Here is a 23,223-nt window from a genome sequence, read left to right on the forward strand (position 1 = left end):
AGACAACTGTGTGTGTGTGTGTGTGTGTGTGTGTGAAGCCAAGACGACAGAGAGAAAAATAGAGGGGAATGACAGGAAAGACATCCAGTAGGAGGAGGCCTCTTCCAGCTCTTTTAGCTTTACAATGCAATGACATTTCCTCTGTCACAACCTAAGCCAAGTGAATGCAAACAAACGCACACTGTAGAGTTCATAGCTGAAATGCAAAGTATGTAGTCAGATGAAAAAGCTCTGTCATTCATTTTGTGATGTTTTAACGAACCAAGGTCTAAATCTCAGACACGCATCAGGATTGAAGTTTATGTTTCTGACCAGAGAAAGCTGTGGGTTTTTTTTTATTTTGACTAGAGGATTCACAGATTAAGTCTCTCATTATTAAAGTAAACAGAAGATGCTGCAGGTCAAAGCTCTTAAAAGCTATTAAAAAAGACAAACAAGGCATTAAATCACAAAACCTTTTAGAGCTCTGTTGACACACACAAACACACAGGGAAACATGAAGCACTTAGTATAACATTTTTAGAAATGCAGCAGGGCATGATACAAATCATTGTTACATTGTCCTCTCTCTTTACATGAATATATACTTTGATGACATAATGGCATGTAATGAAACCTGTGGAGATCGATCACATTGTGATGTTTACAAAAAATGAATATGCATTGTGATGAGCAGCGCAACTTCTTACAGTAAAGTAAGCCAAACAAGTAAACCCATAAACCTAAATAATCCTATAATCTCAATAAAACCACTACAGCAGGAGACAGATGGTGAAAGAGAGAGTACTGCATTTACATTTATTCATTTAGCTGACGCTTTTATCCAAAGCGACTTACAATTACTAAGTATGTCAGAGGTCGCACGCCTCTGGAGCAACGAGGGGTTAAATGTCTTGCTCAGGGACACATTGGTGGACGTGCCCGATTATCCACTTCGCCATCACCAGATAAATTAGAAAGACGGGTGGGAGATGATGCAGTAGAGAGAATTATAGACAGTGACAGAGGAGACCTGAGCTGAGTTAGAAAGGCAAATATAAATAAAAACAGTCAAGGTGAAAGACTAACGCTGAACTGAAATTCCTCTTGGAATCTTTAAACAATATTTAAATTAAATTGGATACAGACAGACAGAGAGAGCAAATTCAAGTTTAATTCTGGTGGCTGTACAAATCAAGAGGAGGAAATGGCTGACACAAAAAAAGATACTGAATCTCTCAGTACTTCAAAGTTTCCATAAAAAAACATGAGCGAAAATCAATCAAAAGAAAAAAGCTGTAGATGCTTTGCTATGCTCTTTGCCATGTAGCATCCGAAATAATAATAATAATAATAATAAAAACAGCTCAACTTAAACGCACACTTAAATATTGATGATTGAAAAACATGAAATATGCTCTCAGTTGATTGCTTGTCACTGTGGTTTAATGGAGTTTCTTCCTTTGACTGCTTCAGTTCCAGACTGTAATGTCTGGAGATAATTGGTGTGTGGTGGTCGGCAGGGTTGTGTAAGGATAAAGCTTTGTAGTGTGTCATGTAGCGGAAGATCGTAGGAACTTCAAAATGCCTCTGTCTTTCCGCTGGTTTGTGCGTGCATCTCTGAAACGGTAATTGGACAAAAATGATGTGAATAATTCCTTAGAGATTCTTTGTAGTGAGGGCTTATAGGTAGGGATGTAACATGCCTCCTCTGTAATCACAGTGGAGGTCTGCTGATCAGCCAGCATTATTAACTCCTTCTCCCAGAAATGAGATTTATATACTACTAATAGACCTTTTTGACAGCAGACATTTCCAGTCGTCATATCAAGAAAAACACAGGTGGAATTAATAACAATGCCTGAGCTCCATTACATGTCCCATTATGCTACTCCAGTCAGCCAGCACGCACAAAACCCAGACCTTCATAAGTGGAATGCAGCCATCAGTGATATTATTAAATATACCTGTGCTTTCCCTTATATGACATGTCTGCTGTCAAAAAGGTTCATTTGCAACAGCAAATACCACCCCTGGCCATTTTAGACAACAAATCGGCCACAACATTTAGGCAGTGTTAGGCAAGTTACTCAGAAAGTGAATAAAGTTACTAGTTCCTTATTGCTCCTTAAAAAAGTAATAATATTAGGCTACTTTACAGTGTCGCACGACTTCTTAACTAATAATTATAACAGCATAAAGGAGTGTGGTTTTTACAAAACACAAAACGCTTCTTTACACCACCGGCGGAAATAAAACATTAAAGCAGGTAAATCCTGACTTTTGAACTACATTTTTTCTGCACATGTATTTAGAAAAGCAGTATTCAGTAATTTTACAAAACGTTCCGTTGCTAAATGCCTCTTTCTCCTGACGCGTCCAAGCATCACTGGCAGCAGCTGCCGGAGTTTCTTTGTGTAAGTTTCACTATGCTGTGCTGCTTCAATAAATAAATAAATCTAGAATTGAAATCACAATGTTCTGTGCGTCTTAGACTGTGACACAATAATGGCAGTCCAGCTGTGGAAAGAACGCCTCTCTTCCTGATTCTCCATTCTTTCTTTAGCTTTTTGGCTAACAGCTGACTTGAACAACTTAAGATCCGGTGCCGCTGACCTGCAGCACAGTCGCGCATCTACGTCAATGACGATGTGTTTAGTAAAGCAGCGTTACTTGGATTAGTAACTGTAATAATATTGCTGTTTTGGAAAAGTTCAGTTTATGTTGACATTGTCAGATTAACAATATGTTATTGTGGTTAATATTGATATTTTGAAAAAAATACTTGCATCTCAAGAATATGAACAGTTTTGAATGTCATCCACTGTTCTTAACTGAGACAAATCTCAGATGAAAAGACAGACAGTGATGGACACAGACTTTGTCGGTGTTGGTGTATATTTGCTGTATACGACAGCGTACTGTCTGATCTGTCTCCTCCCCTCTAGGCCGATGTTGTCGTTTGCTGTGCAGTTTGACTGACAGCTCTGTGTAGTAACGCTAACAGCAGAGTGTTAAACGCCACCTCTGGTTGTGGCCTTTGACACACATCTCTCTGTGTCTGTCTCTCCCACTGTGTGCCTGCTCTGCGTGATAAAACGTGGCGAGAGATGACTGTTGACAGGTGAATGCAGCTGTGTCAGCCCTGCAGCCTTCATGTCCTCAAAGCAGATCAGTCTTTGTGTTTAAAGCACAGAAACCACTGGTTGGAAACACATGTTGAAAACATAGTTGTGCATGTTGACCCACAACCTCCTATCCTAGTTATGGAGTTAATGTTGAGGCAGACAGCCAATCACATGGTCATCTTCATGTCATAGCCAACTTTCTTTAAGGTAAGTTCAAAGCAGAAAGTTTTTATAGCTTTGTTGGCGAGTAGATTTGTAGATAACTATGATTTAGCTAACAAACTATGATGTCACCAAGCTGAGGATTAGTAGGAATATTGGATGAGCTTAGTGCCTTCACTGACTCCAAAATCAGCTTGGTTTGTCAATGTAATGGAGAGGAAGTAATAAGAATAGGAATAATCCAGAAGTGTATACTGTGACAATTAGCATCAATACATTATCAGTTATTTTGGTTTGTCATGTCATCCTTAAATTGCTCATATTTTTGCTGCAGGTTCTGCAACACAATATCCACACACAGAAACAAAAATATTAAAGGTGGTAGTGTGGTACAGACAGAAAATGAATATTAGTACTAATAGTACTAATAAAGATAGACTAAAGACTAATAATAATAACTCTAGCAGGATGTGTAGAGCAGGAACTTGGCAGGAAGCTTGCAACGACAGATCCAGACCCCACAGCTCCGGAGCCAGAAACAGCTGCCGAAAGCAATAAAAGGAGAGAGGAGAGAGAGAAAAAAGCACAAAACTACTTTTTTTAAGTTCAAAGCTGTTAGAAGATATTATTTTATTGGCCAGTAAACGTATGTGCAGACAGACTTGGAATAAATGTAAAACTATCTATTAAGCCTTTGTCCTGTCGCATGTATTCAGGAGTCTGATAAAGCGCTGAAACATTTTGCATTTGTCAGTTTTGATGAAAGATTGTTGATTATATTATAACAGGTCTCCACAAACCACAAACACTTGTAGTTTATTATAACTTTTCCAATAAACTTTAGGTAACTTTTTTTTTTTTACCAAAACCATCTATCAGTCTGCAACAAATGATTAGATTCTGACCGGATTTGGCAGTTTGATGCACAACGCCTTTCTGTTCTGGCACTCTCAAACGTCAGGGGATGACATACTGTTGGTTCTCTATCCATCTAACCCTTTCTAATTGTCTTTCCATGTGTCTGGTCTCTCTCTTTCTATCTTTCACGTCCACACAAACACCACACATTTGATTTCAAGGCTCTCTGTGGGCAACAGCCTCCGGATGTAAGCTCTGCTGTCAGATGTCTTTATCATCAAATGCGCCGTATATCACTATCTTTAGAGAACACACCTCGCTCCATCTTTCCTCAGCTTTTTGTACTCCTCTAACATTGCAAAAGTAGAGAGGAGCTTACTGCTGCTGACTGGCCTGTGGGTGGGTGGGTGGGTGGGTGGGTGGGAGAGAGGGAGAGAGGGGGGGTGAGAAGAGAGATAAAGAAAGATGAGAAAGATGGAGACCGGGAGGAGGTCAGAGGATGGGAGAGAGAGGGAGAATAAGGCTTAGGTACATGCACACACAAAAGCAGAGAGAGAGAGAGGTAGTGTTGCCGGAGTACATTGTGAGTGGATCTCAAGTCGTATGACAGGCTGTGATTTTCTTATCTGCCGGTTTGAATCGCTGTTTAGCGGCTTGCCAGTGGTAGAGTCAGAGAAAGAGGAAGGAGAAAGGCGAGGAGAGAAACGAGTGGATTTATCATCCTATCACACCTGTAAGTAGCTCCAATCATTTGGACGTTATGTGTGCGTGTGTCTGTTTCAAAAATAGACCTTCTGTAATTCAGTGTGTGTGCGAGAGAGAGAGGGAGAGTTTTCCTCAGAGAGTGAAAGTGTGTAAAGTGTTTGTCCTTGTGGATTTTTAGCTGCATGCATATCTGTGTATGAACAGCATCTATAGGCTTCAATAAGTGCAGTGTCATATATTTTACATGGTGACTCACCCTTCGCTGCCACAGTGACGATGCCATTGTTGGCCTATAGATGTTTTTTCATTACATCAGTGGGAAGCTCTGTATCTACTGATGCTTTAATTATTTTAGCTTATGACACACGTGGCTGTGTGTGTGTCAAGTTATAATCATCCATGACATCCAGCGGTATCTAGTTTTACTCTTATATTACGTCATTTTTTCTCCATTCTTTCATTATTCTTATACAACTTGCATCGGTTTATTTCACATTTTCTTCATTTATTTATGTCCACTATATGTTTGTCTACGTGTAGCACCATATCACCAAAGAAAATTCCTCTTACCTGTAAAATATTACTTGTCAAAGCTCATTCTGATTCAGAGAGTCCAAGACATATTGAAAAAGCTGATTGAGCCCAGCTTTGTCAGTACATTGACGGATAATTGATCAGCTTTAGCACTGATTCTTCTTGTTATACTATGCCTTGGTGTCACTTGTGTATAAACTATTTTCTCTACTAGGTCTCAGGAGTATCCCTCACGGAGGCACCTGAGCTGTTATGTTTCACCCTCATCTTTTCGTGGTGTTTAAATTAAAGGCTTAATGTTACCCAGATCACATCACTCAGAGGAGAGTTTTATACTCACCTGCAGAAAGTCTCGTCGAGTTGAATCCAATTTTCCTACTGTAATTCCACCTGTTCATCATCCTAAATATATGGGATAGAGATGCTGTCATTTTGTGCTCCTATTTTGATGTAGTGTGCAGTTCATCATATTTTATGCTGTCAAACTAGTTATACACAAGGTGAAACTAATTGCAGCAAATCCTTGGCAGCAATGTTGAATTAACATCACAGTTTTCTGCACAACTACAGCACAGTCATACTGAAACATTAACTGCTAAGATACAAATCATGTAGATGTCAGTCGATATAAATGTACAGTGAAAAAGCATTTAATAAATCAGTAGATTTTGAATTTTACGATAGATGTTTAAGAAGTTTATTTAGACCAGGACAGAATGTACATCAAAACATACAGAAACTCCTATAAATAAGAGATCAATTGTTGTGGTAGATTCACCCAACAGCCTAGTTTCATATCATTTTCTCTGGATCAGGGCAGAGTAACGACATAATGTTAGATAAACAGTGACATACATGTAAAATAAAATGACTAAACCAATCATAGCTGCATCACTATCATCCAGTACAATCATTTACTGCCAACAATATGTAGTTGCAGCCTAGATTTATCAACCTGGTAACTTTAAATTGCCCTGAGCTCATAAGACGGTTTGCGAACTGTTAGGTTAGCTAAAGTAAGTCGTATTAGTGGTATAAGTAATGTTGTACTGTGTAACTTGTGTCCTATTAACTGTAATCCTAATGGCAAAAATACAATCACATGGTAACTTGTTCCCACTTTGTGTTGCTATTTTAATGTTCTCAGCTGCACGACAGAGTCGCACTTTGTTCATGACTCTGAAGCTATAAAGGAAGGCAACATCAAGTAGTTATTACTGTTGTCTGTTGGGAACAAATGTTATTAAAGAGGCACAAAGTCTGCAGAAGGAGGAGGTTCGTTTCTTATTTTCCTTCGGGGAGTCAAAGCTGGTGACCACGGTTGTTCCCTGACATTAACCACGTGGTTATTATTGTAACCATGTCAACAAAGGTCACCTGACCTTATCAAAGTTGTACTTTTTACTCAAACTCATAGTAAACATAGTAGTAGTTGTAAGCCAACCATTGTAGTTTATGTGCTTTACCTTACTGAACCTTGGCCATCAGCTGTGTAAGATCAGAGGACGCTTTTGGTTTTGCAGCTGTGATTTGTAGTAGTTGGCGTCAGACCACTTCTATTTGTATTTCTAAGGGCAATTACAAACATTTTGTTGTTTCATTTGGAGGAGTTGTTCAATGGGATATTTCAGTAGTATTTTTATATTGCCATTTGTGACAATCAGCTGCTTGTAGGTTGTTTTTGGAAGTCGCCCTTATTCTGCACCTCATCCTTTTTGCTCCTGTACAGCCGCAAAGCATTTTTGTTCTTAAGCACTCCAATAACAGGAAATATAATTTGCCTTCTGGACATCATCACCTTTGACCTCTCTAAGAGGGTGAGCTCGTTCCAAAATTTCCTTTTTAGGGCTGTAAGGGAAACTTGTCCTTCCAAAGTGTCTTTTTCTGCCCCGTAAAGCTGTACGTGGAGGTTGTCCTTCCAAAATGTGTGCTCATGCAGTACATTGTCATTCAATACAATGTATTTTTCCCAACCATTTATAATATGAAGGGATATGTCCTTCCAAAATCGGAGCTTCCCCTCAGTTCTTGTTGACATATCCACATAAGTCTATAATTACACCAAATATCTGGATGTCTTATATCTGATGTTATCTGATCTGAATTAAGTCATTTCCATATTCATACTCAAAACATGAATAAACTTGAGGAAAGCCAAATCACCGTGTGCAGTTCTGCAAACTAAATCCCAAATCTAGGTGTTTAGATTAAAATATTGTGTTGGTTTCTAACTTATTTATTTCCACATGTCCTCATGACTTGATACCGCTTTTACCAGGTGGTGTAAATGTATCGTACAGTCAGACAGGACTGTCCTCTGTCCACGGCTTAAACTCCACACAGCATGGGACATGACAGGCTGGCATCCCTGCTATCACATGCGAGGCAGGATGTGTTTCATCACTGTGTATGTGTATGTGTGTGTGTGCTTGTTTGCCTTGCGTGTCACCAGGCAGGGTTCACACAAGGTCAGGGGAGGATTTAAGATGGAGTTTGCACCGGACGAGCAAGCACAGGACACAAAACACACACACACAACACATATTGCGCGCTGCATGATGCCAAACTCCTGCTAGAAAAGGTTGCAGTTACTGAACTCTTTGACAGCTTGGAGTAGCTGCTGGCTTAGCACAGGAGCACAGTGTTGTTTAAATTTCAATGAAGGGAATTTATTTTATGCTGTTGATGTTGCTCGCCGATGTACTTTGCGCCAAAGTCAGACACTAGATATTTATTTCCAGCCACAGTTCAGTGTCTAGACTTCCCAATGATATACCTAGAAAAAAAAGACACTGGGATTTATTTTAAACACTTGTTTCACAGTCCTTTAGAAAGTAGCTGTGAAAAGCGTATGTGTTAACCTGAAGTGCTATACAATAATAAGCAATACTTAAAATACATATATACAGTAATTAAATTCCATTATGTATTTGACGGGTTATTAAAAACCGTGTTCAGTCAGTTAACGTGCTTTTTAATGTGAGATTGTTTTCTCAACTATGAACTGAAACATTCAGGTCCAGGCTTACTGATGCCCGTCTTGAAGTTGTAGCTACTCAGGGTTTCAACTGCAACCTCCATCAGTGCAAATGTGTTTCAGTTGTGTGAGAAGCAGCGCAGGTGTCTGGCAAGAATTAAAATAAATCAGGCCTATGAGCCAACAAAGTATTCAGGGAATGCATTTGTTAGTTCAGTGTTAAATTGAAGTATAAAACTGATGTTTGTATGATGCTCTGTTTGCAAGATTTGAATTAATTTGTGGCTGAGTGTGGATTACTTAATTACATATACTTGAGAATGCTCTACATTTGAGTGTAAATGAAAGTATATATTGTAGTTTTTCACTTAAGTATAATTATTACAGCTTTAATTTACAATTTATTTCAGAAAAACACATGAAAATGTTCAAAATATGTTGGAAGCGGTAATAAAATAAGTAGATATTGAGAATATTGCAATTTCTTGGAGTACTTTAATGCTGCTGTGGCCCTCCTATGAGATGACAGTACCAAAGTGGCCCCTGGATGATTTGAATATGAGACCCCTGACTTAAATACATTTTGTATAGATGAATGCAGTCAGAGGGATGCGTGATTCTTTAATCTATTTGCGTGCTTACATCTAAAGTACCATATTGATACTATGGTAAAATGTTTGCAGATGTTGAACACATTCAGAATCAAAACCTTGACCCCAATCTCACTAACACACATGATTAAAAGCCATGTGACGTCCTGTCTCAGTGAAGTTCATGGTCTCATCCTGTACAGATGGATGTTGCAGGATTTAGACAGAAATACATTTTACATAAAAATCCTGCCTTCAGATACATCCTAAGAAAGCTGTGGCAGCGTGTTACAATAACAGCTGAGCAGCAGAGACCAAAAAGGAATTCAGAGGCTCTTTGTTTGTGGTCCCTGGTGATTTGCCTCAGCGCTTTTTTTTTCACTAACACAGCAGCCAGTTTGACAGGTGCGAAAATGAAGCAGGACGTTTGCTAATGGATCAGAGGTGTTGTGAGTGTCCCCTCTGATTAGGGGATGCCAGGCTGACTCACATCCTATTAGCAGGCCTCAAACTGGTAACTTCCTGAAAGTAATCAGTTACACATTACAGATTACCTGACTCAATTTGCATCCAGCTTGTCAGAGTGAATTACTATCCAGTATTTTGAGGCAGAACTGTGGTACAAATGTGTGGATGTGTTGAGTTAACATACGCTTCTTCAAAGAGATTGACAGCAAGCATCTGCCCTGATGAGGTGTCCTCAATAAAATGCCACGGCTGTTTCTGACATCATGAGCTCACTCACTAGAGACTTTTGTGTGAATAAAAAAAAATAAACGCCTTTTGCTTTTCTTATTTGTCAGGTGTAGAAAAGGAAGCAGGATGTCGCTAATGGAAAAGAGGTGTTGCAAATGTCCCATTAGATATTAGAGCCGTCAGGGTGAATAAAATCCTATTATGTATTAAATCCAAGCGGTGACAATCCCTCACCCACTGGAGACCCACCTTTGGACCTTAACCCACAGCTTGAAAAAACGCTGATGTAGTTTTATTCTGGTAGAAAATGCGGGGGCTGATTGTTCGTGGAGGGGAGGGGTTATGGTGGGCCTTTCTAGTTTGTGGGCTGTCAGAGTGATTAAGATCTTCATATTATGTCCCTCTAACTCTGACTCAAAAGGCCAACGCAGCAATAAAGAGGAAAGTAAATGTTTGATTTAGTCAACTGTGCTTAACGCCGCAGCCCTGCCGGAAGCTGCTTCGTAAGACCAAACATGTATTCCTTCTCTTGGTGCTCAGTATTACACTTTGCTTTGCTTTGTTTTACACTTTTGTTGGAAATTAAGTAGCTTTGCTGGAATTGTAAGTATTTTGTTTTACTTAGCTAATATCAAGATGGTCTGAATGAAGTCTGATGAAACAGAATAGCTTCTATAAACGGCATCATGATCTGGGGATTTGCTCGGCTGGTTTTTTTCATAGTGCTGAGGTGGTAAAGATGTGTTAAACGGTGCTGGTGTGTATGTTTTGTGTATTTGTTCCCGCTGAATTTGAAGGTGTGATTACTCACTCCTGCTGGGGAAAGAGGCAGCTGATGCAGTTAGAGAGGGAGAGAGGTAGGAGGGAGACTACATCCACAAATAGTCGACACAAAAGCTGAAAAGCTATTTTTTTCTTGTGCTCAATTTTACCTCTGAGGTTGTACATTTTCTCTCAAAGACAGACAGATCGGGCAGTTTCATTTTAAAGCACCGTACATTTCTGTCTGTGGTGTGGACGGGTGTAGTTTGTGTGCCTGCTAGAGGTGGAGAGGAGACTTGGTTTCCCTCCTGTTTTGCCAGCTGGTGCACCTGTTCCCAGTCTAGTTGACTGACTCAGAGGAGGGTCGAAGGTCGAAGCACATCCACCCACTGACTGGGATGGCCAGATGTCCCCAAAAAAATCTACAGTCCTGGCTTAAAAGCAGGCAGACTGGCTGAGAAAAAGAAGTACAGATGGCACATGGCTGAGCTGCTTCCACTCCCTGTTGCCTCTCAATCTGCCCTCCTGCTTTTATTTCATGCCTGTAGAAAAATAAGTCACTTTTACTGATCACTTTTCTCATTGTTTCCTAAAGAACTATTTTAGAAGCTTCTCAGAGACCTGTTAGAATCCAGTCATGAGTTTGCTCTGTGGTAGCGCTGGACTGCTCAACATTTAGTAAATATTTGTTCTCAAAGTTCATCAGTAAATATTTCCAAAATCAAAAAGTATTACCATTTTGTATTTTGGTCTTAAATGGTGGGGGACGAGGGGAATGATTATTCTATTTAGTTCACTACTACTATTTATCATTACACTTCTGTTAATACTGTCTGTTAATACTGTAAAATACTTATATTTGTAGATTTCCTTATATTTTCTACTTGCCTCCCTTCTCTCATTCTATTCATTAATACCTTGATATGCAAGTGAGCAATTGTAACAAAGAATTTTCCTTCGGGTATCAAAGTATTTCTGATTTTGTTTGACACGATGTCAAATGCTTTGAGAGGTAGCTAGTTCGTTTTGCAATTCAAATTTATAAATTTCCTCACCAGATTAATCTGCTAGGTGGTAGGGCTGAATGCTTTGGGGAAAAAATCTAATTGCAATTTTTTTTTCCAGATTATGCGATTATGATTCGATTTGTGATTATTTTTACTATAAAAGTTCAGCTAAAGTTCAATATTCACCGCCAGTGTATTTTTGACAGAAGCTGCGTCAAGCAGCACAGAGCAGATGAACCGGGCAGGAAGTCAGACACGGCAGAGAGAATCCGGTCAGTTTTCAAAATAAAACACCCTGTGCAGACCCCGAATCGTATATCAACAATAAACACATTGAAAGCAGACAAAAATAAAGAAACAATTTAGCACAGAAATCAAGGACAGCTGAAAAAATTAACAAAATCTGAGTCAGCAAAATCAGGCAGGCAAAACGCTTTTATTCTGAAATGCTCTGAAATGTGGGATATTTGGCCTGCACAGAGCGTAACGAAACAGGCTTTTAGAGAACTGTTGAATCTGTAGTTGAAGCACACAAAATGACAAATAAACAACCCTTAAACAATGTGTAGGCTGAACGCTCCGCTGCTGAAATACTTCAGTGTGAGTTGACGCCGGACAAAACTGCAGCACAGCCACGTTCTTTCAAATTTTGATTTGAAAACAAATAATCGCTCAGCCCCACTAGGGGGCCCAGGGACTGTTGACCTGACTGTGCCCTCTGTGCATTTTGTATGTACCTGTCACCTTTAAGTTATCATCAAGCAGAAGCATTATTTGCACAGGGATTATTAATCTCATGAGGAAATACCACCTTGCACCAAGTTGTCTGTGTGTCAGTTCGATTAAAATGCACCAGTTGAATATATATATAACCTGAAATAAATCTCAAAACTAGATAGGGGCTCTTGTAGCCTCTTCGCCTGATTGGTATTCCAGTCTTGAATGGCTGCAAATGCGTTCTATTAATGGCTGTGAATTGAATACGAGAGTCTGTTGCGCCTCGTGTATTATGGTAACATGTGGTTCAGCACTTACCTCAATGAAAAATGACTTTCACACTGGATCCGCTGAGTTAGCAGTTTCTCCACGTTGGTGGATGTGCATCCCATATTGTTTGCTGTTTATTTATCCATCCAGTAATTCAGTTTTTATCACCCTGATGTCTCTAGGACAGGACGCCTTAACTCCAGGTTTGTTCCTTTGTGTTTCTGTAGCACTAAAGGAGAGTGACACACAACCTCTCTTCTTCGAATTGAGGTGAACTTGAGCCAAGCACATACTTCACTGTTTCCCCCGGCGGCTCCGGTGGCTGACAGTAGGCAGCCAGTGTCGAGCAGCTCTCTGGTGTAAATACGTTGGTGAACCTTGCTCCTGGGACAGCTCCCCTCTCAGCCTGCTGCTGTAAATAAGAACTGGGTTCATTTTGTGTGTCCTCTGATGTGTCTGCTGGGTTCTGGTCTGTGTAGCAATTTGGGCTTTATCGCTTACTGCTGTGCTGCTGCTTTCTTCGAGGAGCACCCTCAGGAATAGGCTGTATTCTGCCAAATTAAAGTTTATAACCTTTTTATGCTATAAATGGCCGTATATAAGTTTTCCCTGAGCACAATGAATAGAACGAAACTTATGGGCTGACACTGGCTTTACGATACTATTGCAGCACGCAGTGAATTAAAATAAAAGTGCACAGGTTGATGCAGACTGCTGTTCTCAGGGGTGGCCTCACAGATGGGTTGAACAGCACAGGACTTTCCCTCAGGAGACCACTATTCATGTCCTGTGTGAAACCAAAAGTCAACGTTTACTCATATTAAGTTACATCACTAATGAAACTTACTTATTTTAACCTAAACCGTGATCTTTTCCAAAGCCTAACCAAGTAGTTTTGACAAAGTTGAAGATGATCTAATCCTTGTCGTGCAGTTCCCAAACTTTGCACGTGCCAAATTACTTCTATCTGATGGTGAATGATAAATGCTACTCACTTGGTGCCAACGTGCGTCAAAGCGCTCATAATGACACACAAACACTGACTGACACAGCCATCTGAAGCAGTTTGGCGTTCTTGCCCGAGTAGACTTCGACCAGACTTGGGGAGCCTGGAATCGAACGAGCAACCCTCCAATGACTAGACGACCCGCTCTGCCACCTGAGCAGCAGCCTATCTGGTGGCACGATTCCTTTGAGTGCTTCTGGTCGTATAAACTGCAAGTAGTTTTTCATTAACTTTACTTTTTTATTTACTTTTTTATTCATTCGCTCAGTCATCTATTAATTCTAATCCTGGCTCCTGTAATCATCACTTATAATGCTAGTGACAAATTCATTGTTTGATTTGGATTTATATTTGTAGCAGATGTGTGTTCATTTAATCAATTAAATCACCAAAACAGCTTTACAAGATTTCTCTCTGTTTTATGTCATTTTCAAATTGAACTCGTTCATTTTCATTTGTTATTTTCTTCTTTATCACTTGGGCTCTGGGAACTTGTTTTTCACTTTCATTAGACGAAAGTGTTAATTGATTAGTGAGAAAGAAAATCTAATTTATGTATTATTAATGACAATAATTGGAGTGCACTTTTGATGATGTGTTAAAGCTTGCACCCTGAAAGATGTTCCTGCATCATTAATGATCTTATGCTCATGCAGAATTTTAATACGGACTCTCACAGTGTGTGTATCAAAGAGCATTAGCTTCTGTGTCCACTGGGCATCTCCTTAAAAACAAATGCTAAACAGATGCTGATGGAAACTGCTGCGTGTGACTCGAGTTGTTGCTAAGCAACTACTGAAAATCCATTTGAAATATGAGCGTCTTTGGCTAAAAGTTATAGTATTTTTAACCTCGAGTGCCACAGACATGCTAATCACTCAGCACAGCCGCAACGGTGCAACAGGGTTCCCAACAGGAAGTACTGAGAAACAGAAGCCAGTGCTGTGAAAAGAGCTTCCCTGTGGACACGTTGCCTCAGAGTTGTGTTATAATTTATAAACGACAGAAAACCAACCTCCTTAAAATGATACCATATTTTAAAAATCCCCTCATGCCCTCAGGCACAGACTTGCACGTAGGCATACAGATGTACCCATTTTTTTTACCACTGGGTTGTTTTCTTACCTTTTCTGTCATGTCTGTGTGATTCACGGTGAGCTGCTTCAATCCCAAAATACAAGGTTTTACTGTGAACCTCTGATAGCCAGTAAGTCATCCTGGGAAACCTTGTAAAGATAAACTGAGATCAGACTTGAACTGAAGGTTTGGACTATCTGACTTAAGGTTAAGAACAATTCTTGACTACCTGCAAAGGAAGTCAAACCACAGTTGGAGCAGTATTTAGTTTTGTCCTCATTTTAACTGAGTTGAGTTTAAACTAAAAGTGTGAGAATCTTTGGGAACTTTGATTTGGTTCTCTATTCAAACCTGAATCTTCATATAGAAAAGGCGGCACTATGTGTGCACTGTGTGCCAAACCACTGACTTGGGTTTAACTGGCCGTTAAGCTACAGTAAACGGTCCTGATCAGAGTTCGAGTTACGTGGGGGCTCAGCTCCCATAAGGAGGGCTGAGCTGAGCTCCCATGGAAGCAGTAAAATCATGCCTCTGGGGGGGGTCACTAATTAATTTATCAAAAAACATTATTTTGAATCACAAATAATGTATTTTTTACTGTGATTGGTATTATTTACATTAAAAAGATAAACAGACTTAAATCAACATGTTTTCCTAATGAACTACGCTGCATGGCTGACCGGATGGCTGCACTTCTGCACCATCAGCCACTATGGTGCGTAGTAGCCTACAGTTTGGACCCGCAAACATGAACTCAGTTGTGTGCTTGAAGTGGGGCGGTACGCACCGGTACACAGTGCCGGCACCTCAACATTTTACTCTTTGGCGTACCGGGACTTTTTCTTGCGTACCGGGACTTCTCCCAAACTTCCGGTCCTCTTCTCGGCCCTCTCCATATCGGGTTCTCTGGGCGCTACGTGACGCTCACCTATTCCCGTTCTCACCTACCTGCTAATCTCTGTCGGGATGACAGACGAGGGAGAAGCTCGGGTGCCTTTCTAGCAGCTGTTTGCAGAAAGTAGCTTGTCAGTGTCAGTTTTGGTGAACCGACCAATCACAGCCTGGATGGAGCGGGACATTTCAAAGTGTTGATAGGCGTCATTTGCACTGGGGACGCTGGGGACAGGTCAGAATCAGAATGTCTCCATCACTTTTTGAAAGCTTTTGTTAAAAATGTTCTGAAAAACAGCAACAAGAAATGTTGAATAACAACTGAAACAATAAGAAAACATGCAATGCAACTGAAATATAGAAGAACGAAATGTGCATTGTCCAAAAAAGTAACAACAAGCTGCTGATTACTGCAATATATTCCATTATAATTATATATTTTGAATTGTCACCTGGCACCTTAATTTTGTTTCCCTTCATATAAATATAGACATTTCCACCATAAATTGGTGCAGAAAATGTCTTCAGAATGCAGGAAAGTTTTTAATGCTTAAAGTCTTAAAGCCTTATCTCTGCCGGTAACTTTATTTAATAGGTGTTGGTTAGGTTGCTCATTTGCTGGTGCTAGAGTTTGGTGCTTCACTTCATTCATTCATGTTTTAATTATTCTAAAAATTACTTCACCGTTGTCTTTTCAGGCAAATTATGAAGCTATCAAATCCAAAATGCAGCCAAACATTTGCCCTCTTTGAAGATGAACCACATGATAACTCTAGTGTAACTATGCTTTAATGTGCCTTTCTCCACCGTCATTAATAAAGCACGACAAACTTAATTCTGTTTACTCTGATTTGGCAATAATTTCACGCCACCCTCATTTACTATAGACCTAAGACGTGACAGGAGTTTAGACAACTGTAAAAATGCAATTAAAAACAGGTTTCATCTGGAAAAAAGTATTAGTGGAATGCATAAAATCATCTTTTGCCAGTACTGAGACAGTTTTAAAGTAGAGGTAGATGAAGAAGTCTGGGGTAGCAAAATGAACATGTTGTGTACAAAGTTCATGGACGGAATGAAAACCAGCAGAACCAGCTTAAGTCTGGCCCAGCATGCACTGGAAGAACAGCAGAGAAACCTAAGGCAAGTCACTGGTCGATATCAGAGGTGTTTCGTATGTGTTAGCTAAACTCTGAGTTTACCAAACAAAGCTCCACCTCCACTGCAGCCACAGTTATATAATGGTTCTGCACTGGGTCTCCTGTCTGTAAATCAGAGATACCCAACACAGAGACAGACAAGGTTCACTGCTCTTCAACCAGGTTTACAGAAATCCACACCTCTGCATTTGTTTGTAGTTGCAATTATTCATGCATGCATGAACACCTATATGCATGTACGCAGGTGTGTGGGGGGGGAGGGGGAGGGGTATAGACTATGTGGGATAATCATATCCTATTCATGCAGAATAGCCTTTGCCACGTGTAACATACTGTATGTATGAATCTGTATGGTGGTTTAGGCTGTACGCACTTTCAGTCTCAGAGGACTGTGTGTTTGTGTGTGTGTTCATAGTACCTGCCCCTCTATGCAGGGATTTCTGCCTATCTAGCTGTCCTGCTAAGAACTGAATGGGCATTTAACCCCGCTGCCTGCTGCTGAAGGCCTGTAGGGTAAATTAGAGCACTAATAATAGAATGAGCTATAGCGGGAAGTGCGTGCGTGTTTGTGTGTGCACTCCCCTGTTTTTGCAGATGCTGTCCCATCTCAGTTGCATCACCAAACTATTGACCTACTGTAGTTTAATCTACGCTTCATTTGTTCTCAGAAAAGTAGAAGTAGAGACCCAAGAGGAGTCCGTGAAACAACGCTGCATTTAAAGTAAATTAGTTTTCATCGGTTCTCATGTTTATATGTGCGTGAAAATGTAATGAAAAACAATCATAGGGCTGCAACTAACATTAGTAAAATCATTACACAGTCCCCTCCAAAAGTATTGGAACTGTAAGGCAAATTCCTTTGTTTTTGTTGTTCACTGAAGACATTTGGGTTTATGAGACAAGAGTTCAGAATTACAGCTTTTATTTCCTGGTATTAATCAGTGATATTACACATCATCAGCTGTGGGGGACAGCTGTGGCTTAGAGGTAAAAAGGTTCACCCACTAATTGGAGGATTGGCTGTTTAATCTCAAGCTTCCCCCAACCTGCATGTCAAAGTGTCCTTAGGCCTGATATTGAACCCCAAATTGCTCCCAGAGGCTGTGCCATCGGTGTGTGTGTGTGTGTGTGCATGAGTGACTTGCAATGTGAAGCTCTTTAAGTTGTTGGAAGACTAGAATGGCACTATATAAGTTCTTCAAGACTGTGGAGAGGTGCATCTGAACTGCTAAAAGTTCTACATGGAAGATCAACAAGAGTAAAGAAAAAGAGTTGGACCCTTAACGCTTAATTATTCATGTTGGATTTTTACATCCATAATCTGATTTTGATCCTGTAGTTGAGCAACAGGCCTCTGAAGAGAAACGATAAAAATTTGCAAACACTGGTTGTTGCAAACACTGGTTGTTCACCTCTTTACAGTGGCAAAGACAATAGTGCAGCTCAAACTAAGAAGGTCAAGGGTTTGATTCCTTCTTTGTAAGGCAGGAATAGGCACTGTAAATGTGTTTGTTGATATTATCTCTGTGATAGACTGTTCACAGTATTTCTCTGCCTCCTGGCCAATACATGCTGGCACAGGCTCCATCTCCCTCTAAAGAGCTAAATTGGAATGAGCCGGTAAAACAATGAACACATTCACCCTAACTGTTTTACAGTGTGAGTTGTTATTGTTTGAGTGCCACCATAGAGAAGGACTAGTGCTTCCCTCGTGCCTGCCAAAGAACCACATCTTACTCAGCTTTTTCAATCTAGAGTGCTGAACAACAGATGAAAGTGAGTAATCCCCACCCTCTCTCTCTCTCTCTCTCTCTCCATCAGAAACACAAAGTGGATCTGTTCTACAAGGTTCGCCACGTGATGATGGAGCTGATCGACCTGAGAAGGCAGCTCTTGTCTGGTCACCTGACGCAGGACCAGAGCAGAGACGTCAAGAGACACATCACCGTCAGATTGGACTGGGGCAACGAGTGAGAATCAAACACACGATTATTTAAACGCACATTCACACACGCTGACATGCATGAACTGAGACATCAAGACGTGTAAAGGGATGCAAAGTAGAGTTACGTTTAATTCTTGATCTTGGAAATAGTAGCTGAGAAAACAAGAAAGAAAAGAAACACATTTATCTGATGCTTTTATCCAAAGCGACTTATAATTGCTAAACATGTCAGAGGTCGCACTCCTCTGGAGCAACTAGGGGTTAAGTGTCTTGCTTAGGGACACATTGGTAGATACACTCACCTAAAGGACTATTAGGAACACCTAATTTCTCATTAATCCAATTATCTAATCAACCAATCACATGGCAGTTGCTTCAATGCATTTAGGGGTGTGGTCCTGGTCAAGACAATCTCCTGAACTCCAAACTGAATGTCAGAATGGGAAAGAAAGGTGATTTAAGCAATTTTGAGCGCGGCATGGTTGTTGGTGCCAGACGGGCCGGTCTGAGTATTTCACAGTCTGCTCAGTTACTGGGATTTTCATGCACAACCATTTCTAGGGTTTACAAAGAATGGTGTGAAAAGGGAAAAACATCCAGTATGCGGCAGTCCTGTGGGCGAAAATGCCTCGTTGATGCTAGAGGTCAGAGGAGAATGGGCCGACCGATTCAAGCTGATAGAAGAGCAACTTTGACTGAAATAACCACTCGTTACAACCGAGGTATGCAGCAAAGCATTTGTGAAGCCACAACACGCACGACCTTGAGGCGGATGGGCTACAACAGCAGAAGACCCCACCGGGTACCACTCATCTCCACTACAAATAGGAAAAAGAGGCTACAATTTGCAAGAGCTCACCAAAATTGGACAGTTGAAGACTGGAAAAATGTTGCCTGGTCTGATGAGTCTCGATTTCTGTTGAGACATTCAGATGGTAGAGTCAGAATTTGGCGTAAACAGAATGAGAACATGGATCCATCGTGCCTTGTTACCACTGTGCAGGCTGCTGGTGGTGGTGTAATGGTGTGGGGGATGTTTTCTTGGCACACTTTAGGCCCCTTAGTGCCAACTGGGCATCGTTTAAATGCCACGGCCTACCTGAACATTGTTTCTGACCGTGTCCATCCCTTTATGGCCACCATGTACCCATCCTCTGATGGCTACTTCCAGCAGGATAATGCACCATGTCACAAAGCTTGAATCATTTCAAATTGGTTTCTTGAACATGACAATGAGTTCACTGTACTAAAATGGCCCCCACAGTCACCAGATCTCAGCCCAATAGAGCATCTTTGGGATGTGGTGGAACGGGAGCTTCGTGCCCTGGATGTGCATCCCACAAATCTCCATCAACTGCAAGATGCTATCCATCAATATGGGCCAACATTTCTAAAGAATGCTTTCAGCACCTTGTTGAATCAATGCCACGTAGAATTAAGGCAGTTCTGAAGGCAAAAGGGGGTCAAACACAGTATTAGTGTGGTGTTCCTAATAATCCTTTAGGTGAGTGTATGTCGCTGTGGGGAATTGAACCTGGGTCTCTCACACCTAAGACATGTGTCTTATCCACTGCTCCATCACCACCCCATTTACACATTACCTACACACAAATGCATACACACTAACAAATGTGATTTAGGGTGCTGCCACACCTGAACTGTTGGTCCGACCTCGATCCAACCGACTACCATAGTCTAACATCTTCAGTTTAAAATGTTGACGGTTTGCATGCTGTTGTACAGGCTCAAAATAAGCTCCCTTGTCCTGCTCAGTCGTCTGAAGGCAGCACATCTTTGCAAAGTGTGAAGCAGTATTTTCAAGATGTTTCTTCAAAGTGCATTCAGCATTCTGCTGGTAAAGTTTTGCCTGGTATATTGCCCAGATAATTACCACCGCTGTGAGCAAATGCCAGCTGTGCCGTTGCTCCATGTTAAATTACAATGTTTCTCTCACGGAAATATGCACTATCCCGAACACATGACCTTCTTCCTGTATCTACTTTCTTGCTACCGCCCCAGACATATGTGATCAATAAGCAGAATAAAAATGTTCTCACATGGTTTGTAAGTGATTTTTCTGTGCAAAAAGAAACCAAACCAAGGGGGAAACTCATTAACGGATTCAGACCACAGCAAACAAACTACAGGGCTAGAAACACCCATACACTAATAAAGGAGTCTTGTGCACTTGTATCCACTCTTTAAAAGAAATATACTGTTCACTATGTCTATATCTTGCTCATCCAAATAAAAAAATCAATTTAGGATATAGCATTTTTGCATATTTATACATGTTAATATATTTATTGACTTGAACTATCTCCTACACATGATCTGCCCTCTAAATCTGAGCTGCAGATGGAGGAGCAGTGCGCTCGTCTGACACAGGTCAAATAAAAGTATGATTGGAGGCAGGTGGATGAAGCTGTGCTCTTGCGGTTGAAAAGGCTCATGGGAGCTTGTCAAAAGACTGATGGAAAACAAATGAAATGGAGAGAAATCGCCGGTTGACTTGGGATTGCGTTATTAATACTGCAGAAATGAAAGGTGGGCAGCCCGGGACTGTAACACAGGTTATTTAAAGTTAAAGTCTGCTGTCTGTGGGGAAGAGACGCTGACTGTGAGGTGACGTGTGTGCTACCAAGGAACATGAGGAGGATGATAATTATTAGAATTTTTATTATTATAGTAATAGTAGCAGTACTAATACTTTTTTAGCAGACCAATACCTACTTGTACCATAGTACAAGTAATATTAGGTATTACTGTTGCTGCTTTTATTTAATTATTAAAGGGTTTGCTCAGATTTATTGACACAAATTGAGTTTATATGCTGGCAGTGATATTAACATGAGATATGAGGCTAGTGGTCCTATAAAACAGAGATTTTCTCTCCAGGCAGTGGCTTGCCAAAAAAGAACTTAATGAGAACTGGGCTAACAAACATTTTAAGGCACAATAGTGGAAAACACATTATCTAGGTGCTGCTCATCTCATCTAGCAGATCACTGCTAATTCAGTCCCCAGCTGGTCAGACAATAACGAGCAGCAGCATCAGTTTACAGCCTGAAAGCTAATTCAATGAAAGGTAGCGTGAGGAGCAAACAAGCCCCACTGCATCTCCTTCTGTTGTGGTGGTACCTCTTCCAAATTTAGAACAAATTTGCTACCTTTCTTTGTTGTATGATTGTAAATTGAATATATTTATAATGTTTGTTTGACAAAACAAGAAATGTAGTTTAATTGTGATAGTGTGTGGGACATTTTTCACTATTCTCTGACAAAAGAGGATCATTCAGTATATATTTTCATGAGATGCAGCCCTATATTTAATGTGATAATAATATATCTATGTAACCCCATTTTAGAGAAGTAAATTAAACTAATTCAGTGTCACTGCCTCAAAGGTATTATTCCTTTGTATGAAAAGATGAGAGACAAGTTATGGCTCAGTTATGGCCCTCAGTTCTTAAACTTTATCAGCCAGGGAACGTTGCGTTTCCTTCTGCCGTCGGAGCCTCGGTTAAACAAAATGTACTGACCCTCCTCTACGACCAGAAATACAGGAACAGACCTTTATTTTCTCATTCACAGTTAAATCCGCCGTTTTACCGAGAATATTCTGGACTGCGTCTTGAAGATTAAGGTCACTGGTCTGAATGTGTAAAGTGTGATTGTTGAGACTGAAGAGAAAGGAATCATCAGGGACAACTTCCCTGGAGGCCACATCTAAAACTACTTTAATATACTGCTGTGTGTGTACTTGTGTCCCGGAAGAGATCTAACAAGGTCTCTCTCTTTCTGTCTCTCAGACACCTGGGTCTGGACCTGGTGCCAAGAAAGGAGTTTGAGATGGTGGATGAAGACCAGATAAGCGTGTCAGATCTTTATAAGATGGTAAGACCTTTAACGTAGTGCAGGAAGTCTCGACTGTTCACACACTGGAAAACCTTAGGGGACTGAGTAATCCCACCTGAGGTGAGGGTATCTCGTGGGAGCAGACCTGAAACACCCACTAATCCCGGATTACATCGCCATTATGAGTGCAGTAGAAGATAAACACAAAATCCTCGTAACTTTGGCCCAAGTCTGAAGGAATGGGGTCTTTGCAAACAACGTTACCAACAGTCAATTCCCGAAAGAGATGCACCATTAAAAAGAAGTGGTAGAGGGTTTGCTTACATAAACAAAAATTATAATTTTAATCCTGTCCTTTAAGTCCTTAAATTAGAGATGGGTTCTGATAGCTGGTTCTATTTTGGATCAGGATTTGTTAAGGATCTCGCTTTTAGCTGACGCTGGTCGCTGGTCAAAATGACAAACAGGTATATTTCATGAACAGTTGAGAGTTTCTGCTGCTCGTTTCATTTCAGATGGTAGATTCAGACTGTGAACATCAGTCAGGCTACTAATTAAAACTACTCCTACCTTCTTAGCCTTCAAAAGCTGATTGGAGGTCTTTGAGTTGGAGTTTAGCCTTTAACTACTTTTACGCGTTGAAACCAAATAATATGATTCAAAGGATTTGGATTCAGTAAGTTTCTATATGTATACTGTATATACTATATTTGAAATGCTAATACACCCTGTCTCTAGTTCTGACGGTGCAGCAGGGTTATCATTTTACATCAAATAGAAAATATTCCATTGTTTTTCACTATATATAAAATATCAGGACATAAAAGAAACATTAAACCTGCAGTGACATAAAAAAAGATCCCTACCGGTTCACCATGTCTGTGAATGTCTCCACAGACGT

General features: G+C 40.5%; 1 protein-coding gene and 1 long non-coding RNA gene across 2 annotated transcripts in view; one reads left to right on the plus strand and one right to left on the minus strand.

The window, feature by feature from the left end:
• LOC119886749 (dedicator of cytokinesis protein 3-like) overlaps positions 1-23,223 on the plus strand; it is a 214,445-nt gene that overhangs the window by 135,618 nt on the left and 55,604 nt on the right. The window contains exons 6-7 of the mRNA XM_038697686.1: positions 18,341-18,489; positions 22,277-22,361. Of these exons, the coding sequence (XP_038553614.1) occupies positions 18,341-18,489; positions 22,277-22,361 (234 nt within the window). The remainder of the gene's footprint in view (positions 1-18,340; positions 18,490-22,276; positions 22,362-23,223) is intronic.
• LOC119886759 lies at positions 503-13,625 on the minus strand. The gene is made up of 2 exons (XR_005441546.1): positions 12,434-13,625; positions 503-5,768 (listed from the first exon to the last, which is right to left on the minus strand). It is a non-coding gene; the product is annotated as an uncharacterized LOC119886759 (long non-coding RNA).

Source organism: Micropterus salmoides, unplaced genomic scaffold (genome assembly GCF_014851395.1).
Source record: "Micropterus salmoides isolate LMB-PRFRI ecotype aquatic unplaced genomic scaffold, ASM1485139v1 Ms_hic_scaffold_4, whole genome shotgun sequence".
Taxonomy (NCBI): Eukaryota; Metazoa; Chordata; class Actinopteri; order Centrarchiformes; family Centrarchidae; genus Micropterus; species Micropterus salmoides.